General features: G+C 53.1%; 1 protein-coding gene across 1 annotated transcript in view; it reads left to right on the forward strand.

The window, feature by feature from the left end:
- Positions 1 to 326: 326 nt before the first annotated feature.
- Positions 327 to 18,152, forward strand: part of mtmr6 (myotubularin related protein 6) — a 194,802-nt gene continuing 176,976 nt past the window's right edge. The window contains exon 1 of the mRNA XM_041199055.1: positions 327 to 448. Coding sequence (XP_041054989.1) covers positions 425 to 448 — 24 coding nt within the window. The 5' untranslated portion in view covers positions 327 to 424. The remainder of the gene's footprint in view (positions 449 to 18,152) is intronic.

The raw sequence follows: 18,152 nt of genomic DNA on the forward strand, positions 1-18,152 counted from the left end.
GTTCTTGGGCAAAATGGACACAATATGCAGCAGAGGCCTGATTATATCTATGCTGTTTTAACACACCTCTCTGACTTTACTTCACTATTTTGATGAATTATATTTACTTTGTTGGATGCTTCTCCCATATCATTTAGTAATAGCTTTATAATCATAAAAGTACCCATAGCCACACTGTTTATTTGGCGGAAGTGAGCAGGCCCCGCGCCGACAAGGAGCCGATTGCCCACTGGAGAGCGGGCCCCGCTCCGGATGAGAAGCCGCTCACTGGCCGGCCTGTAGGGGGAGCGGTTGAGCAGCACTGACCGGAACCGGAAAAAGGTGTCGGACTTGGCGCATGTGCGGTTGGTCCTAGTAAGGCGGTGGTGGTGTTTGCAGAGCATTAACTTTCATCGCTTTCTGTTTATCATTTTCTTCAATTAAAATGGAGCACATCCGGACACCGAAGGTGGGTGGTTCAGGTAGTTTTTTTTTATCATAAGGTGTTTTGCAATGATGTTTTTCAATTGTTTATTCTGGGCCCTGTCAGACATACTGAATCCCAGGGTATGGGTGAATTAAGCGGCGTAATGGTGAGAGCGAGAACAGCTGAGGGACGGGGACCGACGGAGAGAGAGACAGACAGACAGACTGATACACTGATAGAGAGAGAGAGAGAGACTGATACACTGATAGAGAGAGAGAGAGAGACTGATACACTGATAGAGAGAGAGAGAGAGACTGATACACTGATAGAGAGAGAGAGAGAGAGACTGATACACTGATAGAGAGAGAGAGAGACTGATACACTGATAGAGAGAGAGAGAGAGAGACTGATACACTGATAGAGAGAGAGAGAGACTGATACACTGACAGAGAGAGGGAGACAGACTGATACACTGACAGAGAGAGGGAGACAGACTGATACACTGACAGAGAGAGGGAGACAGACTGATACACTGACAGAGAGAGGGAGACAGACTGATACACTGACAGAGAGAGAGGGAGACAGACTGATACACTGACAGAGAGAGAGGGAGACAGACTGATACACTGACAGAGAGAGAGGGAGACAGACTGATACACTGACAGAGAGAGAGGGAGACAGACTGATACACTGACAGAGAGAGAGGGAGACAGACTGATACACTGACAGAGAGAGAGGGAGACAGACTGATACACTGACAGAGAGAGAGGGAGACAGACTGATACACTGACAGAGAGAGAGGGAGACAGACTGATACACTGACAGAGAGAGAGGGAGACAGACTGATACACTGACAGAGAGAGAGGGAGACAGACTGATACACTGACAGAGAGAGAGGGAGACAGACTGATACACTGACAGAGAGAGAGGGAGACAGACTGATACACTGACAGAGAGAGAGGGAGACAGACTGATACACTGACAGAGAGAGAGGGAGACAGACTGATACACTGACAGAGAGAGAGGGAGACAGACTGATACACTGACAGAGAGAGAGGGAGACAGACTGATACACTGACAGAGAGAGAGGGAGACAGACTGATACACTGACAGAGAGAGAGGGAGACAGACTGATACACTGACAGAGAGAGAGGGAGACAGACTGATACACTGACAGAGAGAGAGGGAGACAGACTGATACACTGACAGAGAGAGAGGGAGACAGACTGATACACTGACAGAGAGAGAGGGAGACAGACTGATACACTGACAGAGAGAGAGGGAGACAGACTGATACACTGACAGAGAGAGAGGGAGACAGACTGATACACTGACAGAGAGAGAGGGAGACAGACTGATACACTGACAGAGAGAGAGGGAGACAGACTGATACACTGACAGAGAGAGAGGGAGACAGACTGATACACTGACAGAGAGAGAGGGAGACAGACTGATACACTGACAGAGAGAGAGGGAGACAGACTGATACACTGACAGAGAGAGAGGGAGACAGACTGATACACTGACAGAGAGAGAGGGAGACAGACTGATACACTGACAGAGAGAGAGGGAGACAGACTGATACACTGACAGAGAGAGAGGGAGACAGACTGATACACTGACAGAGAGAGAGGGAGACAGACTGATAGACTGACAGAGAGAGAGGGAGACAGACTGATACACTGACAGAGAGAGAGGGAGACAGACTGATACACTGACAGAGAGAGAGGGAGACAGACTGATACACTGACAGAGAGAGAGGGAGACAGACTGATACACTGACAGAGAGAGAGGGAGACAGACTGATACACTGACAGAGAGAGAGGGAGACAGACTGATACACTGACAGAGAGAGAGGGAGACAGACTGATACACTGACAGAGAGAGAGGGAGACAGACTGATACACTGACAGAGAGAGAGGGAGACAGACTGATACACTGACAGAGAGAGAGGGAGACAGACTGATACACTGACAGAGAGAGAGGGAGACAGACTGATACACTGACAGAGAGAGAGGGAGACAGACTGATACACTGACAGAGAGAGAGGGAGACAGACTGATACACTGACAGAGAGAGAGGGAGACAGACTGATACACTGACAGAGAGAGAGGGAGACAGACTGATACACTGACAGAGAGAGAGGGAGACAGACTGATACACTGACAGAGAGAGAGGGAGACAGACTGATACACTGACAGAGAGAGAGGGAGACAGACTGATACACTGACAGAGAGAGAGGGAGACAGACTGATACACTGACAGAGAGAGAGGGAGACAGACTGATACACTGACAGAGAGAGAGGGAGACAGACTGATACACTGACAGAGAGAGAGGGAGACAGACTGATACACTGACAGAGAGAGAGGGAGACAGACTGATACACTGACAGAGAGAGAGGGAGACAGACTGATACACTGACAGAGAGAGAGAGAGAGGGAGACAGACTGATACACTGACAGAGAGAGAGAGAGAGGGAGACAGACTGATACACTGACAGAGAGAGAGAGAGAGAGGGAGACAGACTGATACACTGACAGAGAGAGAGAGGGAGACAGACTGATACACTGACAGAGAGAGAGAGAGGGGGACAGACATACACTGACAGAGAGAGAGGGAGACAGACTGATACACTGACAGAGAGAGAGAGAGGGAGACAGACTGATACACTGACAGAGAGAGAGAGAGAGGGAGACAGACTGATACACTGACAGAGAGAGAGAGAGAGGGAGACAGACTGATACACTGACAGAGAGAGAGAGAGAGGGAGACAGACTGATACACTGACAGAGAGAGAGAGGGAGACAGACTGATACACTGACAGAGGGAGAGAGGGAGACAGACTGATACACTGACAGAGAGAGAGAGGGAGACAGACTGATACACTGACAGAGAGAGAGAGAGGGAGACAGACTGATACGCTGACAGAGAGGGAGAGAGGGAGACAGACTGATACGCTGACAGAGAGGGAGAGGGAGACAGACTGATACACTGACAGAGAGGGAGAGGGAGACAGACTGATACACTGACAGAGAGAGAGAGAGGGAGACAGACTGATACACTGACAGAGAGAGAGAGAGAGGGAGACAGACTGATACACTGACAGAGAGAGAGAGAGGGAGACAGACTGATACGCTGACAGAGAGAGAGAGAGGGAGACAGACTGATACGCTGACAGAGAGAGAGGGAGACAGACTGATACACTGACAGAGAGAGAGGGAGAGACTGATACACTGATAGAGAGAGAGAGAGACTGATACACTGATAGAGAGAGAGAGAGACTGATACACTGACAGAGAAAGGGAGACAGACTGATACACTGACAGAGAGAGAGGGAGACAGACTGATACACTGACAGAGAGAGAGGGAGACAGACTGATACACTGACAGAGAGAGAGGGAGACAGACTGATACACTGACAGAGAGAGAGGGAGACAGACTGATACACTGACAGAGAGAGAGGGAGACAGACTGATACACTGACAGAGAGAGAGGGAGACAGACTGATACACTGACAGAGAGAGAGGGAGACAGACTGATACACTGACAGAGAGAGAGGGAGACAGACTGATACACTGACAGAGAGAGAGGGAGACAGACTGATACACTGACAGAGAGAGAGGGAGACAGACTGATACACTGACAGAGAGAGAGGGAGACAGACTGATACACTGACAGAGAGAGAGGGAGACAGACTGATACACTGACAGAGAGAGAGGGAGACAGACTGATACACTGACAGAGAGAGAGGGAGACAGACTGATACACTGACAGAGAGAGAGGGAGACAGACTGATACACTGACAGAGAGAGAGAGGGAGACAGACTGATACACTGACAGAGAGAGAGAGAGGGGGACAGACATACACTGACAGAGAGAGAGAGAGACAGACTGACACTGGAAGAGAGAGAGAGAGACAGACTGACACTGGCAGAGAGAGAGAGACAGACTGACACTGGCAGAGAGAGAGAGACAGACTGACACTGGCAGAGAGAGAGAGACAGACTGACACTGGCAGAGAGAGAGAGACAGACTGACACTGGCAGAGAGAGAGAGACAGACTGACACTGGCAGAGAGAGAGAGACAGACTGACACTGGCAGAGAGAGAGAGACAGACTGACACTGGCAGAGAGAGAGAGACAGACTGACACTGGCAGAGAGAGAGAGACAGACTGAAACTGGCAGAGAGAGAGAGACAGACTGAAACTGGCAGAGAGAGAGAGACAGACTGACACTGGCAGAGAGAGAGAGACAGACTGACACTGGCAGAGAGAGAGAGACAGACTGACACTGGCAGAGAGAGAGAGACAGACTGACACTGGCAGAGAGAGAGAGACAGACTGACACTGGCAGAGAGAGAGAGACAGACTGACACTGGCAGAGAGAGAGAGACAGACTGACACGCTGTCAGAGAGAGAGAGACAGACTGACACGCTGTCAGAGAGAGAGAGACAGACTGACACGCTGTCAGAGAGAGAGAGACAGACTGACACGCTGTCAGAGAGAGAGAGACAGACTGACACGCTGTCAGAGAGAGAGAGACAGACTGACACGCTGTCAGAGAGAGAGAGACAGACTGACACGCTGGCAGAGAGAGAGAGACAGACTGACACGCTGGCAGAGAGAGAGAGACAGACAGACACGCTGGCAGAGAGAGAGAGACAGACAGACACGCTGGCAGAGAGAGAGAGACAGACAGACACGCTGGCAGAGAGAGAGAGACAGACAGACACGCTGGCAGAGAGAGAGAGACAGACTGACACGCTGGCAGAGAGAGAGAGACAGACTGACACGCTGGCAGAGAGAGAGAGACAGACTGACACGCTGGCAGAGAGAGAGAGACAGACTGACACGCTGGCAGAGAGAGAGAGACAGACTGACACGCTGGCAGAGAGAGAGAGACAGACTGACACGCTGGCAGAGAGAGAGAGACAGACTGACACGCTGGCAGAGAGAGAGAGACAGACTGACACGCTGGCAGAGAGAGAGAGACAGACTGACACGCTGGCAGAGAGAGAGAGACAGACTGACACGCTGGCAGAGAGAGAGAGACAGACTGACACGCTGGCAGAGAGAGAGAGACAGACTGACACGCTGGCAGAGAGAGAGAGACAGACTGACACGCTGGCAGAGAGAGAGAGACAGACTGACACGCTGGCAGAGAGAGAGAGACAGACTGACACGCTGGCAGAGAGAGAGAGACAGACTGACACGCTGGCAGAGAGAGAGAGACAGACTGACACGCTGGCAGAGAGAGAGAGACAGACTGACACGCTGGCAGAGAGAGAGAGACAGACTGACACGCTGGCAGAGAGAGAGAGACAGACTGACACGCTGGCAGAGAGAGAGAGACAGACTGACACGCTGGCAGAGAGAGAGACAGACTGACACGCTGGCAGAGAGAGAGACAGACTGACACGCTGGCAAAGAGAGACAGACTGACACGCTGGCAAAGAGAGAGAGAGACTGACACACTGGCAGAGAGAGAGACAGACTGACACACTGGCAGAGAGAGAGATGCGCTGACACACTGGCAGAGAGAGAGACGCGCTGACACACTGGCAGAGAGAGAGACGCGCTGACACACTGGCAGAGAGAGAGACGCGCTGACACACTGGCAGGGAGAGAGACGCGCTGACACACTGGCAGAGAGAGAGACGCGCTGACACACTGGCAGAGAGAGAGACGCGCTGACACACTGGCAGAGAGAGAGACGCGCTGACACACTGGCAGAGAGAGAGACGCGCTGACACACTGGCAGAGAGAGAGACGCGCTGACACACTGGCAGAGAGAGAGACGCGCTGACACACTGGCAGAGAGAGAGACGCGCTGACACACTGGCAGAGAGAGAGACGCGCTGACACACTGGCAGAGAGAGAGACGCGCTGACACACAGGCAGAGAGAGAGACGCGCTGACACACTGGCAGAGAGAGAGACGCGCTGACACACTGGCAGAGAGAGAGACGCGCTGACACACTGGCAGAGAGAGAGACGCGCTGACACACTGGCAGAGAGAGAGACGCGCTGACACACTGGCAGAGAGAGAGACGCGCTGACACACTGGCAGAGAGAGAGACGCGCTGACACACTGGCAGAGAGAGAGAGACGCGCTGACACACTGGCAGAGAGAGAGACGCGCTGACACACTGGCAGAGAGAGAGACGCGCTGACACACTGGCAGAGAGAGAGACGCGCTGACACACTGGCAGAGAGAGAGACGCGCTGACACACTGGCAGAGAGAGAGACGCGCTGACACACTGGCAGAGAGAGAGACGCGCTGACACACTGGCAGAGAGAGAGACGCGCTGACACACTGGCAGAGAGAGAGACGCGCTGACACACTGGCAGAGAGAGAGACGCGCTGACACACTGGCAGAGAGAGAGACGCGCTGACACACTGGCAGAGAGAGAGACGCGCTGACACACTGGCAGAGAGAGAGACGCGCTGACACACTGGCAGAGAGAGAGACGCGCTGACACACTGGCAGAGAGAGAGACGCGCTGACACACTGGCAGAGAGAGAGACGCGCTGACACACTGGCAGAGAGAGAGACGCGCTGACACACTGGCAGAGAGAGAGACGCGCTGACACACTGGCAGAGAGAGAGACGCGCTGACACACTGGCAGAGAGAGAGACGCGCTGACACACTGGCAGAGAGAGAGACGCGCTGACACACTGGCAGAGAGAGAGACGCGCTGACACACTGGCAGAGAGAGAGACGCGCTGACACACTGGCAGAGAGAGAGACGCGCTGACACACTGGCAGAGAGAGAGACGCGCTGACACACTGGCAGAGAGAGAGACGCGCTGACACACTGGCAGAGAGAGAGACGCGCTGACACACTGGCAGAGAGAGAGACGCGCTGACACACTGGCAGAGAGAGAGACGCGCTGACACACTGGCAGAGAGAGAGACGCGCTGACACACTGGCAGAGAGAGAGAGACGCGCTGACACACTGGCAGAGAGAGAGAGACGCGCTGACACACTGGCAGAGAGAGAGACGCGCTGACACACTGGCAGAGAGAGAGACGCGCTGACACACTGGCAGAGAGAGAGACGCGCTGACACACTGGCAGAGAGAGAGACGCGCTGACACACTGGCAGAGAGAGAGACGCGCTGACACACTGGCAGAGAGAGAGACGCGCTGACACACTGGCAGAGAGAGAGACGCGCTGACACACTGGCAGAGAGAGAGACGCGCTGACACACTGGCAGAGAGAGAGACGCGCTGACACACTGGCAGAGAGAGAGACGCGCTGACACACTGGCAGAGAGAGAGACGCGCTGACACACTGGCAGAGAGAGAGACGCGCTGACACACTGGCAGAGAGAGAGACGCGCTGACACACTGGCAGAGAGAGAGACGCGCTGACACACTGGCAGAGAGAGAGACGCGCTGACACACTGGCAGAGAGAGAGACGCGCTGACACACTGGCAGAGAGAGAGACGCGCTGACACACTGGCAGAGAGAGAGACGCGCTGACACACTGGCAGAGAGAGAGACGCGCTGACACACTGGCAGAGAGAGAGACGCGCTGACACACTGGCAGAGAGAGAGACGCGCTGACACACTGGCAGAGAGAGAGACGCGCTGACACACTGGCAGAGAGAGAGACGCGCTGACACACTGGCAGAGAGAGAGACGCGCTGACACACTGGCAGAGAGAGAGACGCGCTGACACACTGGCAGAGAGAGAGACGCGCTGACACACTGGCAGAGAGAGAGACGCGCTGACACACTGGCAGAGAGAGAGAGACGCGCTGACACACTGGCAGAGAGAGAGAGACGCGCTGACACACTGGCAGAGAGAGAGACGCGCTGACACACTGGCAGAGAGAGAGACGCGCTGACACACTGGCAGAGAGAGAGACGCGCTGACACACTGGCAGAGAGAGAGACGCGCTGACACACTGGCAGAGAGAGAGACGCGCTGACACACTGGCAGAGAGAGAGACGCGCTGACACACTGGCAGAGAGAGAGACGCTCTGACACACTGGCAGAGAGAGAATGAGACACAGACTGACACATTGACAAAGAGAGAATGAGACACAGACTGACACATTGACAAAGAGAGAATGAGACACAGACTGACACACTGACAGAGAGTGAACGAGACGCAGACTGACACTAACAAAGAGAGAGAGAGAATGTGAGGGGCACAGACTGACACAGAGAGAGAGAGAGAGAGATCAGTCTGACACTGGGAGAGAGTGGCACACAGACTGACACACTAACAGAGAGAGAATGCGAGAGACACAGACTGACACACTGACAGAGAGCGAAGTCCGTCTGACATACTGACAGAGAGAAAGCGAGAGCGAGAGACACAGGCTGAAAGACTGACAGAGAGAGAGAGACTGACCCTGTTATGACAAATACAGTTGGTAAAGCAGAGTTATTTAAAAATCCCAGAGGGAAACTTTTTAACAACTGTCATAACCTATAATTTTAAGTGCGACTCTAAATTCAGGAATCAGACCAGTAGTTTTCAAGGTTTTACATGAAACTAAATGAAACATTTTATTAATTTACACAGGTTAAAATATATATACACATGGCTACAAATTATTACTATCATAACTTTTAACAAATTCTGAATCTAATCTCCATTAAGGCAACAACAACCCATAGACTTAACCAATCACCAGGCAAAGCATTTTTACTTTACAAATTCAAACTGAGGTTCTTTTCACTTTGTTTCCTTGTGGAGTCACATGGAAGCTTGCAGCTGCCTCTTGATCCTACATTGCCTCTGCCCTGCACACCCAAAACCATTGTCTTCTTATACCTAACACTACCCATTGAATGTTAATTCTCATTGTATCAACAACCTCTGAACTAAACCTCTCTAACAATAAAACCCCTTTCATAATACCAATTTTATTACTATATAAACATACTGTTTGGAAACTGCTAGAAAGGTGTCTGTTTTCACCCTGCTCCTTGAATGATTTATTCAAAAAATGCAAATGCGCACTCTGATATTTCAAAATTAGTACTCATCAAAACACCCGAACTAGGTGGCTTTAATCCAACTAAGGCACACCCGCAGACTAAACCTGAATTTTAAAAGAAAAATATTTTCCATAATATATACATTAATAGCTTCATGACGGACATAACTGACAGAGAGAGGCAGACTGGCAGAGAGAGAGACTGACAGACACTGGCAGAGAGAGAGACAGACTGACAGACATTGGCAGAGAGAGAGAGACAGACTGACAGACACTGGCAGAGAGAGAGACAGACTGACTGACACTGGCAGAGAGAGAGACAGACTGATACTGGCAGAGAGAGAGACAGACTGACTGACACTGGCAGAGAGAGAGACAGACTGACTGACACTGGCAGAGAGAGAGACAGACTGACTGACACTGGCAGAGAGAGAGACAGACTGACACTGGCAGAGAGAGAGAGACAGACTGACTGACACTGGCAGAGAGAGAGACAGACTGACTGACACTGGCAGAGAGAGAGAAAGACTGACTGACACTGGCAGAGAGAGAGACAGACTGACACTGGCAGAGAGAGAGACAGACTGACTGACACTGGCAGAGAGAGAGAGACAGACTGACACTGGCAGAGAGAGAGAGACAGACTGACACTGGCAGAGAGAGAGAGAGACAGACTGACACTGGCAGAGAGAGAGAGACAGACTGACACTGGCAGAGAGAGAGAGACAGACTGACACTGGCAGAGAGAGAGAGACAGACTGACACTGGCAGAGAGAGAGAGACAGACTGACACTGGCAGAGAGAGAGAGACAGACTGACACTGGCAGAGAGAGAGAGACAGACTGACACTGGCAGAGAGAGAGAGACAGACTGACACTGGCAGAGAGAGAGAGACAGACTGACACTGGCAGAGAGAGAGAGACAGACTGACACGCTGTCAGAGAGAGAGAGACAGACTGACACGCTGTCAGAGAGAGAGAGACAGACTGACACGCTGTCAGAGAGAGAGAGACAGACTGACACGCTGTCAGAGAGAGAGAGAGACAGACTGACACGCTGTCAGAGAGAGAGAGACAGACTGACACGCTGTCAGAGAGAGAGAGACAGACTGACACGCTGTCAGAGAGAGAGAGACAGACTGACACGCTGGCAGAGAGAGAGAGACAGACAGACACGCTGGCAGAGAGAGAGAGACAGACAGACACGCTGGCAGAGAGAGAGAGACAGACTGACACGCTGGCAGAGAGAGAAGACAGACTGACACGCTGGCAGAGAGAGAGAGACAGACTGACACGCTGGCAGAGAGAGAGAGACAGACTGACACGCTGGCAGAGAGAGAGAGACAGACTGACACGCTGGCAGAGAGAGAGAGACAGACTGACACGCTGGCAGAGAGAGAGAGACAGACTGACACGCTGGCAGAGAGAGAGAGACAGACTGACACGCTGGCAGAGAGAGAGAGACAGACTGACACGCTGGCAGAGAGAGAGAGACAGACTGACACGCTGGCAGAGAGAGAGAGACAGACTGACACGCTGGCAGAGAGAGAGAGACAGACTGACACGCTGGCAGAGAGAGAGAGACAGACTGACACGCTGGCAGAGAGAGAGAGACAGACTGACACGCTGGCAGAGAGAGAGAGACAGACTGACACGCTGGCAGAGAGAGAGAGACAGACTGACACGCTGGCAGAGAGAGAGAGACAGACTGACACGCTGGCAGAGAGAGAGAGACAGACTGACACGCTGGCAGAGAGAGAGAGACAGACTGACACGCTGGCAGAGAGAGAGAGACAGACTGACACGCTGGCAGAGAGAGAGAGACAGACTGACACGCTGGCAGAGAGAGAGAGACAGACTGACACGCTGGCAGAGAGAGAGAGACAGACTGACACGCTGGCAGAGAGAGAGAGACTGACACGCTGGCAGAGAGAGAGAGACAGACTGACACGCTGTCAGAGAGAGAGAGACAGACTGACACGCTGTCAGAGAGAGAGAGACGCGTTGACACGCTGGCAGAGAGAGAGAGACGCGTTGACACACTGGCAGAGAGAGACGCGCTGACACACTGGCAGAGAGAGAGACGCGCTGACACACTGGCAGAGAGAGAGACGCGCTGACACACTGGCAGAGAGAGAGACGCGCTGACACACTGGCAGAGAGAGAGACGCGCTGACACACTGGCAGAGAGAGAGACGCGCTGACACACTGGCAGAGAGAGAGACGCGCTGACACACTGGCAGAGAGAGAGACGCGCTGACACACTGGCAGAGAGAGAGACGCGCTGACACACTGGCAGAGAGAGAGACGCGCTGACACACTGGCAGAGAGAGAGACGCGCTGACACACTGGCAGAGAGAGAGACGCGCTGACACACTGGCAGAGAGAGAGACGCGCTGACACACTGGCAGAGAGAGAGACGCGCTGACACACTGGCAGAGAGAGAGACGCGCTGACACACTGGCAGAGAGAGAGACGCGCTGACACACTGGCAGAGAGAGAGACGCGCTGACACACTGGCAGAGAGAGAGACGCGCTGACACACTGGCAGAGAGAGAGACGCGCTGACACACTGGCAGAGAGAGAGACGCGCTGACACACTGGCAGAGAGAGAGACGCGCTGACACACTGGCAGAGAGAGAGACGCGCTGACACACTGGCAGAGAGAGAGACGCGCTGACACACTGGCAGAGAGAGAGACGCGCTGACACACTGGCAGAGAGAGAGACGCGCTGACACACTGGCAGAGAGAGAGACGCGCTGACACACTGGCAGAGAGAGAGACGCGCTGACACACTGGCAGAGAGAGAGACGCGCTGACACACTGGCAGAGAGAGAGACGCGCTGACACACTGGCAGAGAGAGAGACGCGCTGACACACTGGCAGAGAGAGAGACGCGCTGACACACTGGCAGAGAGAGAGACGCGCTGACACACTGGCAGAGAGAGAGACGCGCTGACACACTGGCAGAGAGAGAGACGCGCTGACACACTGGCAGAGAGAGAGACGCGCTGACACACTGGCAGAGAGAGAGACGCGCTGACACACTGGCAGAGAGAGAGACGCGCTGACACACTGGCAGAGAGAGAGACGCGCTGACACACTGGCAGAGAGAGAGACGCGCTGACACACTGGCAGAGAGAGAGACGCGCTGACACACTGGCAGAGAGAGAGACGCGCTGACACACTGGCAGAGAGAGAGACGCGCTGACACACTGGCAGAGAGAGAGACGCGCTGACACACTGGCAGAGAGAGAGACGCGCTGACACACTGGCAGAGAGAGAGACGCGCTGACACACTGGCAGAGAGAGAGACGCGCTGACACACTGGCAGAGAGAGAGACGCGCTGACACACTGGCAGAGAGAGAGACGCGCTGACACACTGGCAGAGAGAGAGACGCGCTGACACACTGGCAGAGAGAGAGACGCGCTGACACACTGGCAGAGAGAGAGACGCGCTGACACACTGGCAGAGAGAGAGACGCGCTGACACACTGGCAGAGAGAGAGACGCGCTGACACACTGGCAGAGAGAGAGAGACGCGCTGACACACTGGCAGAGAGAGAGAGACGCGCTGACACACTGGCAGAGAGAGAGACGCGCTGACACACTGGCAGAGAGAGAGACGCGCTGACACACTGGCAGAGAGAGAGACGCGCTGACACACTGGCAGAGAGAGAGACGCGCTGACACACTGGCAGAGAGAGAGACGCGCTGACACACTGGCAGAGAGAGAGACGCGCTGACACACTGGCAGAGAGAGAGACGCGCTGACACACTGGCAGAGAGAGAGACGCGCTGACACACTGGCAGAGAGAGAGACGCGCTGACACACTGGCAGAGAGAGAATGAGACACAGACTGACACATTGACAAAGAGAGAATGAGACACAGACTGACACATTGACAAAGAGAGAATGAGACACAGACTGACACACTGACAGAGAGTGAACGAGACGCAGACTGACACTAACAAAGAGAGAGAGAGAATGTGAGGGGCACAGACTGACACAGAGAGAGAGAGAGAGAGATCAGTCTGACACTGGGAGAGAGTGGCACACAGACTGACACACTAACAGAGAGAGAATGCGAGAGACACAGACTGACACACTGACAGAGAGCGAAGTCCGTCTGACATACTGACAGAGAGAAAGCGAGAGCGAGAGACACAGGCTGAAAGACTGACAGAGAGAGAGAGACTGACCCTGTTATGACAAATACAGTTGGTAAAGCAGAGTTATTTAAAAATCCCAGAGGGAAACTTTTTAACAACTGTCATAACCTATAATTTTAAGTGCGACTCTAAATTCAGGAATCAGACCAGTAGTTTTCAAGGTTTTACATGAAACTAAATGAAACATTTTATTAATTTACACAGGTTAAAATATATATACACATGGCTACAAATTATTACTATCATAACTTTTAACAAATTCTGAATCTAATCTCCATTAAGGCAACAACAACCCATAGACTTAACCAATCACCAGGCAAAGCATTTTTACTTTACAAATTCAAACTGAGGTTCTTTTCACTTTGTTTCCTTGTGGAGTCACATGGAAGCTTGCAGCTGCCTCTTGATCCTACATTGCCTCTGCCCTGCACACCCAAAACCATTGTCTTCTTATACCTAACACTACCCATTGAATGTTAATTCTCATTGTATCAACAACCTCTGAACTAAACCTCTCTAACAATAAAACCCCTTTCATAATACCAATTTTATTACTATATAAACATACTGTTTGGAAACTGCTAGAAAGGTGTCTGTTTTCACCCTGCTCCTTGAATGATTTATTCAAAAAATGCAAATGCGCACTCTGATATTTCAAAATTAGTACTCATCAAAACACCCGAACTAGGTGGCTTTAATCCAACTAAGGCACACCCGCAGACTAAACCTGAATTTTAAAAGAAAAATATTTTCCATAATATATACATTAATAGCTTCATGACGGACATAACTGACAGAGAGAGGCAGACTGGCAGAGAGAGAGACTGACAGACACTGGCAGAGAGAGAGACAGACTGACAGACATTGGCAGAGAGAGAGAGACAGACTGACAGACACTGGCAGAGAGAGAGACAGACTGACTGACACTGGCAGAGAGAGAGACAGACTGATACTGGCAGAGAGAGAGACAGACTGACTGACACTGGCAGAGAGAGAGACAGACTGACTGACACTGGCAGAGAGAGAGACAGACTGACTGACACTGGCAGAGAGAGAGACAGACTGACACTGGCAGAGAGAGAGAGACAGACTGACTGACACTGGCAGAGAGAGAGACAGACTGACTGACACTGGCAGAGAGAGAGACAGACTGACTGACACTGGCAGAGAGAGAGAAAGACTGACTGACACTGGCAGAGAGAGAGACAGACTGACACTGGCAGAGAGAGAGACAGACTGACTGACACTGGCAGAGAGAGAGAGACAGACTGACACTGGCAGAGAGAGAGAGACAGACTGACACTGGCAGAGAGAGAGAGAGACAGACTGACACTGGCAGAGAGAGAGAGACAGACTGACACTGGCAGAGAGAGAGAGACAGACTGACACTGGCAGAGAGAGAGAGACAGACTGACACTGGCAGAGAGAGAGAGACAGACTGACACTGGCAGAGAGAGAGAGACAGACTGACACTGGCAGAGAGAGAGAGACAGACTGACACTGGCAGAGAGAGAGAGACAGACTGACACTGGCAGAGAGAGAGAGACAGACTGACACGCTGTCAGAGAGAGAGAGACAGACTGACACGCTGTCAGAGAGAGAGAGACAGACTGACACGCTGTCAGAGAGAGAGAGACAGACTGACACGCTGTCAGAGAGAGAGAGACAGACTGACACGCTGTCAGAGAGAGAGAGACAGACTGACACGCTGTCAGAGAGAGAGAGACAGACTGACACGCTGTCAGAGAGAGAGAGACAGACTGACACGCTGTCAGAGAGAGAGAGACAGACTGACACGCTGGCAGAGAGAGAGAGACAGACAGACACGCTGGCAGAGAGAGAGAGACAGACAGACACGCTGGCAGAGAGAGAGAGACAGACAGACACGCTGGCAGAGAGAGAGAGACAGACTGACACGCTGGCAGAGAGAGAAGACAGACTGACACGCTGGCAGAGAGAGAGAGACAGACTGACACGCTGGCAGAGAGAGAGAGACAGACTGACACGCTGGCAGAGAGAGAGAGACAGACTGACACGCTGGCAGAGAGAGAGAGACAGACTGACACGCTGGCAGAGAGAGAGAGACAGACTGACACGCTGGCAGAGAGAGAGAGACAGACTGACACGCTGGCAGAGAGAGAGAGACAGACTGACACGCTGGCAGAGAGAGAGAGACAGACTGACACGCTGGCAGAGAGAGAGAGACAGACTGACACGCTGGCAGAGAGAGAGAGACAGACTGACACGCTGGCAGAGAGAGAGAGACAGACTGACACGCTGGCAGAGAGAGAGAGACAGACTGACACGCTGGCAGAGAGAGAGAGACAGACTGACACGCTGGCAGAGAGAGAGAGACAGACTGACACGCTGGCAGAGAGAGAGAGACAGACTGACACGCTGGCAGAGAGAGAGAGACAGACTGACACGCTGGCAGAGAGAGAGAGACAGACTGACACGCTGGCAGAGAGAGAGAGACAGACTGACACGCTGGCAGAGAGAGAGAGACAGACTGACACGCTGGCAGAGAGAGAGAGACAGACTGACACGCTGGCAGAGAGAGAGAGACTGACACGCTGGCAGAGAGAGAGAGACAGACTGACACGCTGTCAGAGAGAGAGAGACAGACTGACACGCTGGCAGAGAGAGAGAGACGCGTTGACACGCTGGCAGAGAGAGAGAGACGCGTTGACACACTGGCAGAGAGAGACGCGCTGACACACTGGCAGAGAGAGAGACGCGCTGACACACTGGCAGAGAGAGAGACGCGCTGACACACTGGCAGAGAGAGAGACGCGCTGACACACTGGCAGAGAGAGAGACGCGCTGACACACTGGCAGAGAGAGAGACGCGCTGACACACTGGCAGAGAGAGAGACGCGCTGACACACTGGCAGAGAGAGAGACGCGCTGACACACTGGCAGAGAGAGAGACGCGCTGACACACTGGCAGAGAGAGAGACGCGCTGACACACTGGCAGAGAGAGAGACGCGCTGACACACTGGCAGAGAGAGAGACGCGCTGACACACTGGCAGAGAGAGAGACGCGCTGACACACTGGCAGAGAGAGAGACGCGCTGACACACTGGCAGAGAGAGAGACGCGCTGACACACTGGCAGAGAGAGAGACGCGCTGACACACTGGCAGAGAGAGAGACGCGCTGACACACTGGCAGAGAGAGAGACGCGCTGACACACTGGCAGAGAGAGAGACGCGCTGACACACTGGCAGAGAGAGAGACGCGCTGACACACTGGCAGAGAGAGAGACGCGCTGACACACTGGCAGAGAGAGAGACGCGCTGACACACTGGCAGAGAGAGAGACGCGCTGACACACTGGCAGAGAGAGAGACGCGCTGACACACTGGCAGAGAGAGAGACGCGCTGACACACTGGCAGAGAGAGAGACGCGCTGACACACTGGCAGAGAGAGAGACGCGCTGACACACTGGCAGAGAGAGAGACGCGCTGACACACTGGCAGAGAGAGAGACGCGCTGACACACTGGCAGAGAGAGAGACGCGCTGACACACTGGCAGAGAGAGAGACGCGCTGACACACTGGCAGAGAGAGAGACGCGCTGACACACTGGCAGAGAGAGAGACGCGCTGACACACTGGCAGAGAGAGAGACGCGCTGACACACTGGCAGAGAGAGAGACGCGCTGACACACTGGCAGAGAGAGAGACGCGCTGACACACTGGCAGAGAGAGAGACGCGCTGACACACTGGCAGAGAGAGAGAGACGCGCTGACACACTGGCAGAGAGAGAGACGCGCTGACACACTGGCAGAGAGAGAGACGCGCTGACACACTGGCAGAGAGAGAGACGCGCTGACACGCTGGCAGAGAGAGAGACGCGCTGACACGCTGGCAGAGAGAGAGACGCGCTGACACGCTGGCAGAGAGAGAGACGCGCTGACACGCTGGCAGAGAGAGAGACGCGCTGACACGCTGGCAGAGAGAGAGACGCGCTGACACGCTGGCAGAGAGAGAGACGCGCTGACACACTGGCAGAGAGAGAGACACGCTGACACACTGGCAGAGAGAGAGACACGCTGACACACTGGCAGAGAGAGAGACACGCTGACACACTGGCAGAGAGTGAGACACAGACTGACACATTGACAAAGAGAGAATGAGACACAGACTGACACATTGACAAAGAGAGAATGAGACACAGACTGACACATTGACAAAGAGAGAATGAGACACAGACTGACACATTGACAAAGAGAGAATGAGACACAGACTGACACATTGACAAAGAGAGAATGAGACACAGACTGACACATTGACAAAGAGAGAATGAGACACAGACTGACACATTGACAAAGAGAGAATGAGACACAGACTGACACATTGACAAAGAGAGAATGAGACACAGACTGACACATTGACAAAGAGAGAATGAGACACAGACTGACACACTGACAGAGAGTGAACGAGAAGCAGACTGACACTAACAAAGAGAGAGAGAGAATGTGAGGGGCACAGACTGACACAGAGAGAGAGAGAGATCAGTCTGACACTGGGAGAGAGTGGCACACAGACTGACACACTAACAGAGAGAGAATGCGAGAGACACAGACTGACACACTGACAG

The sequence above is a fragment of the Carcharodon carcharias genome, chromosome 11 (genome assembly GCF_017639515.1).
Source record: "Carcharodon carcharias isolate sCarCar2 chromosome 11, sCarCar2.pri, whole genome shotgun sequence".
NCBI lineage: Eukaryota > Metazoa > Chordata > Chondrichthyes > Lamniformes > Lamnidae > Carcharodon > Carcharodon carcharias.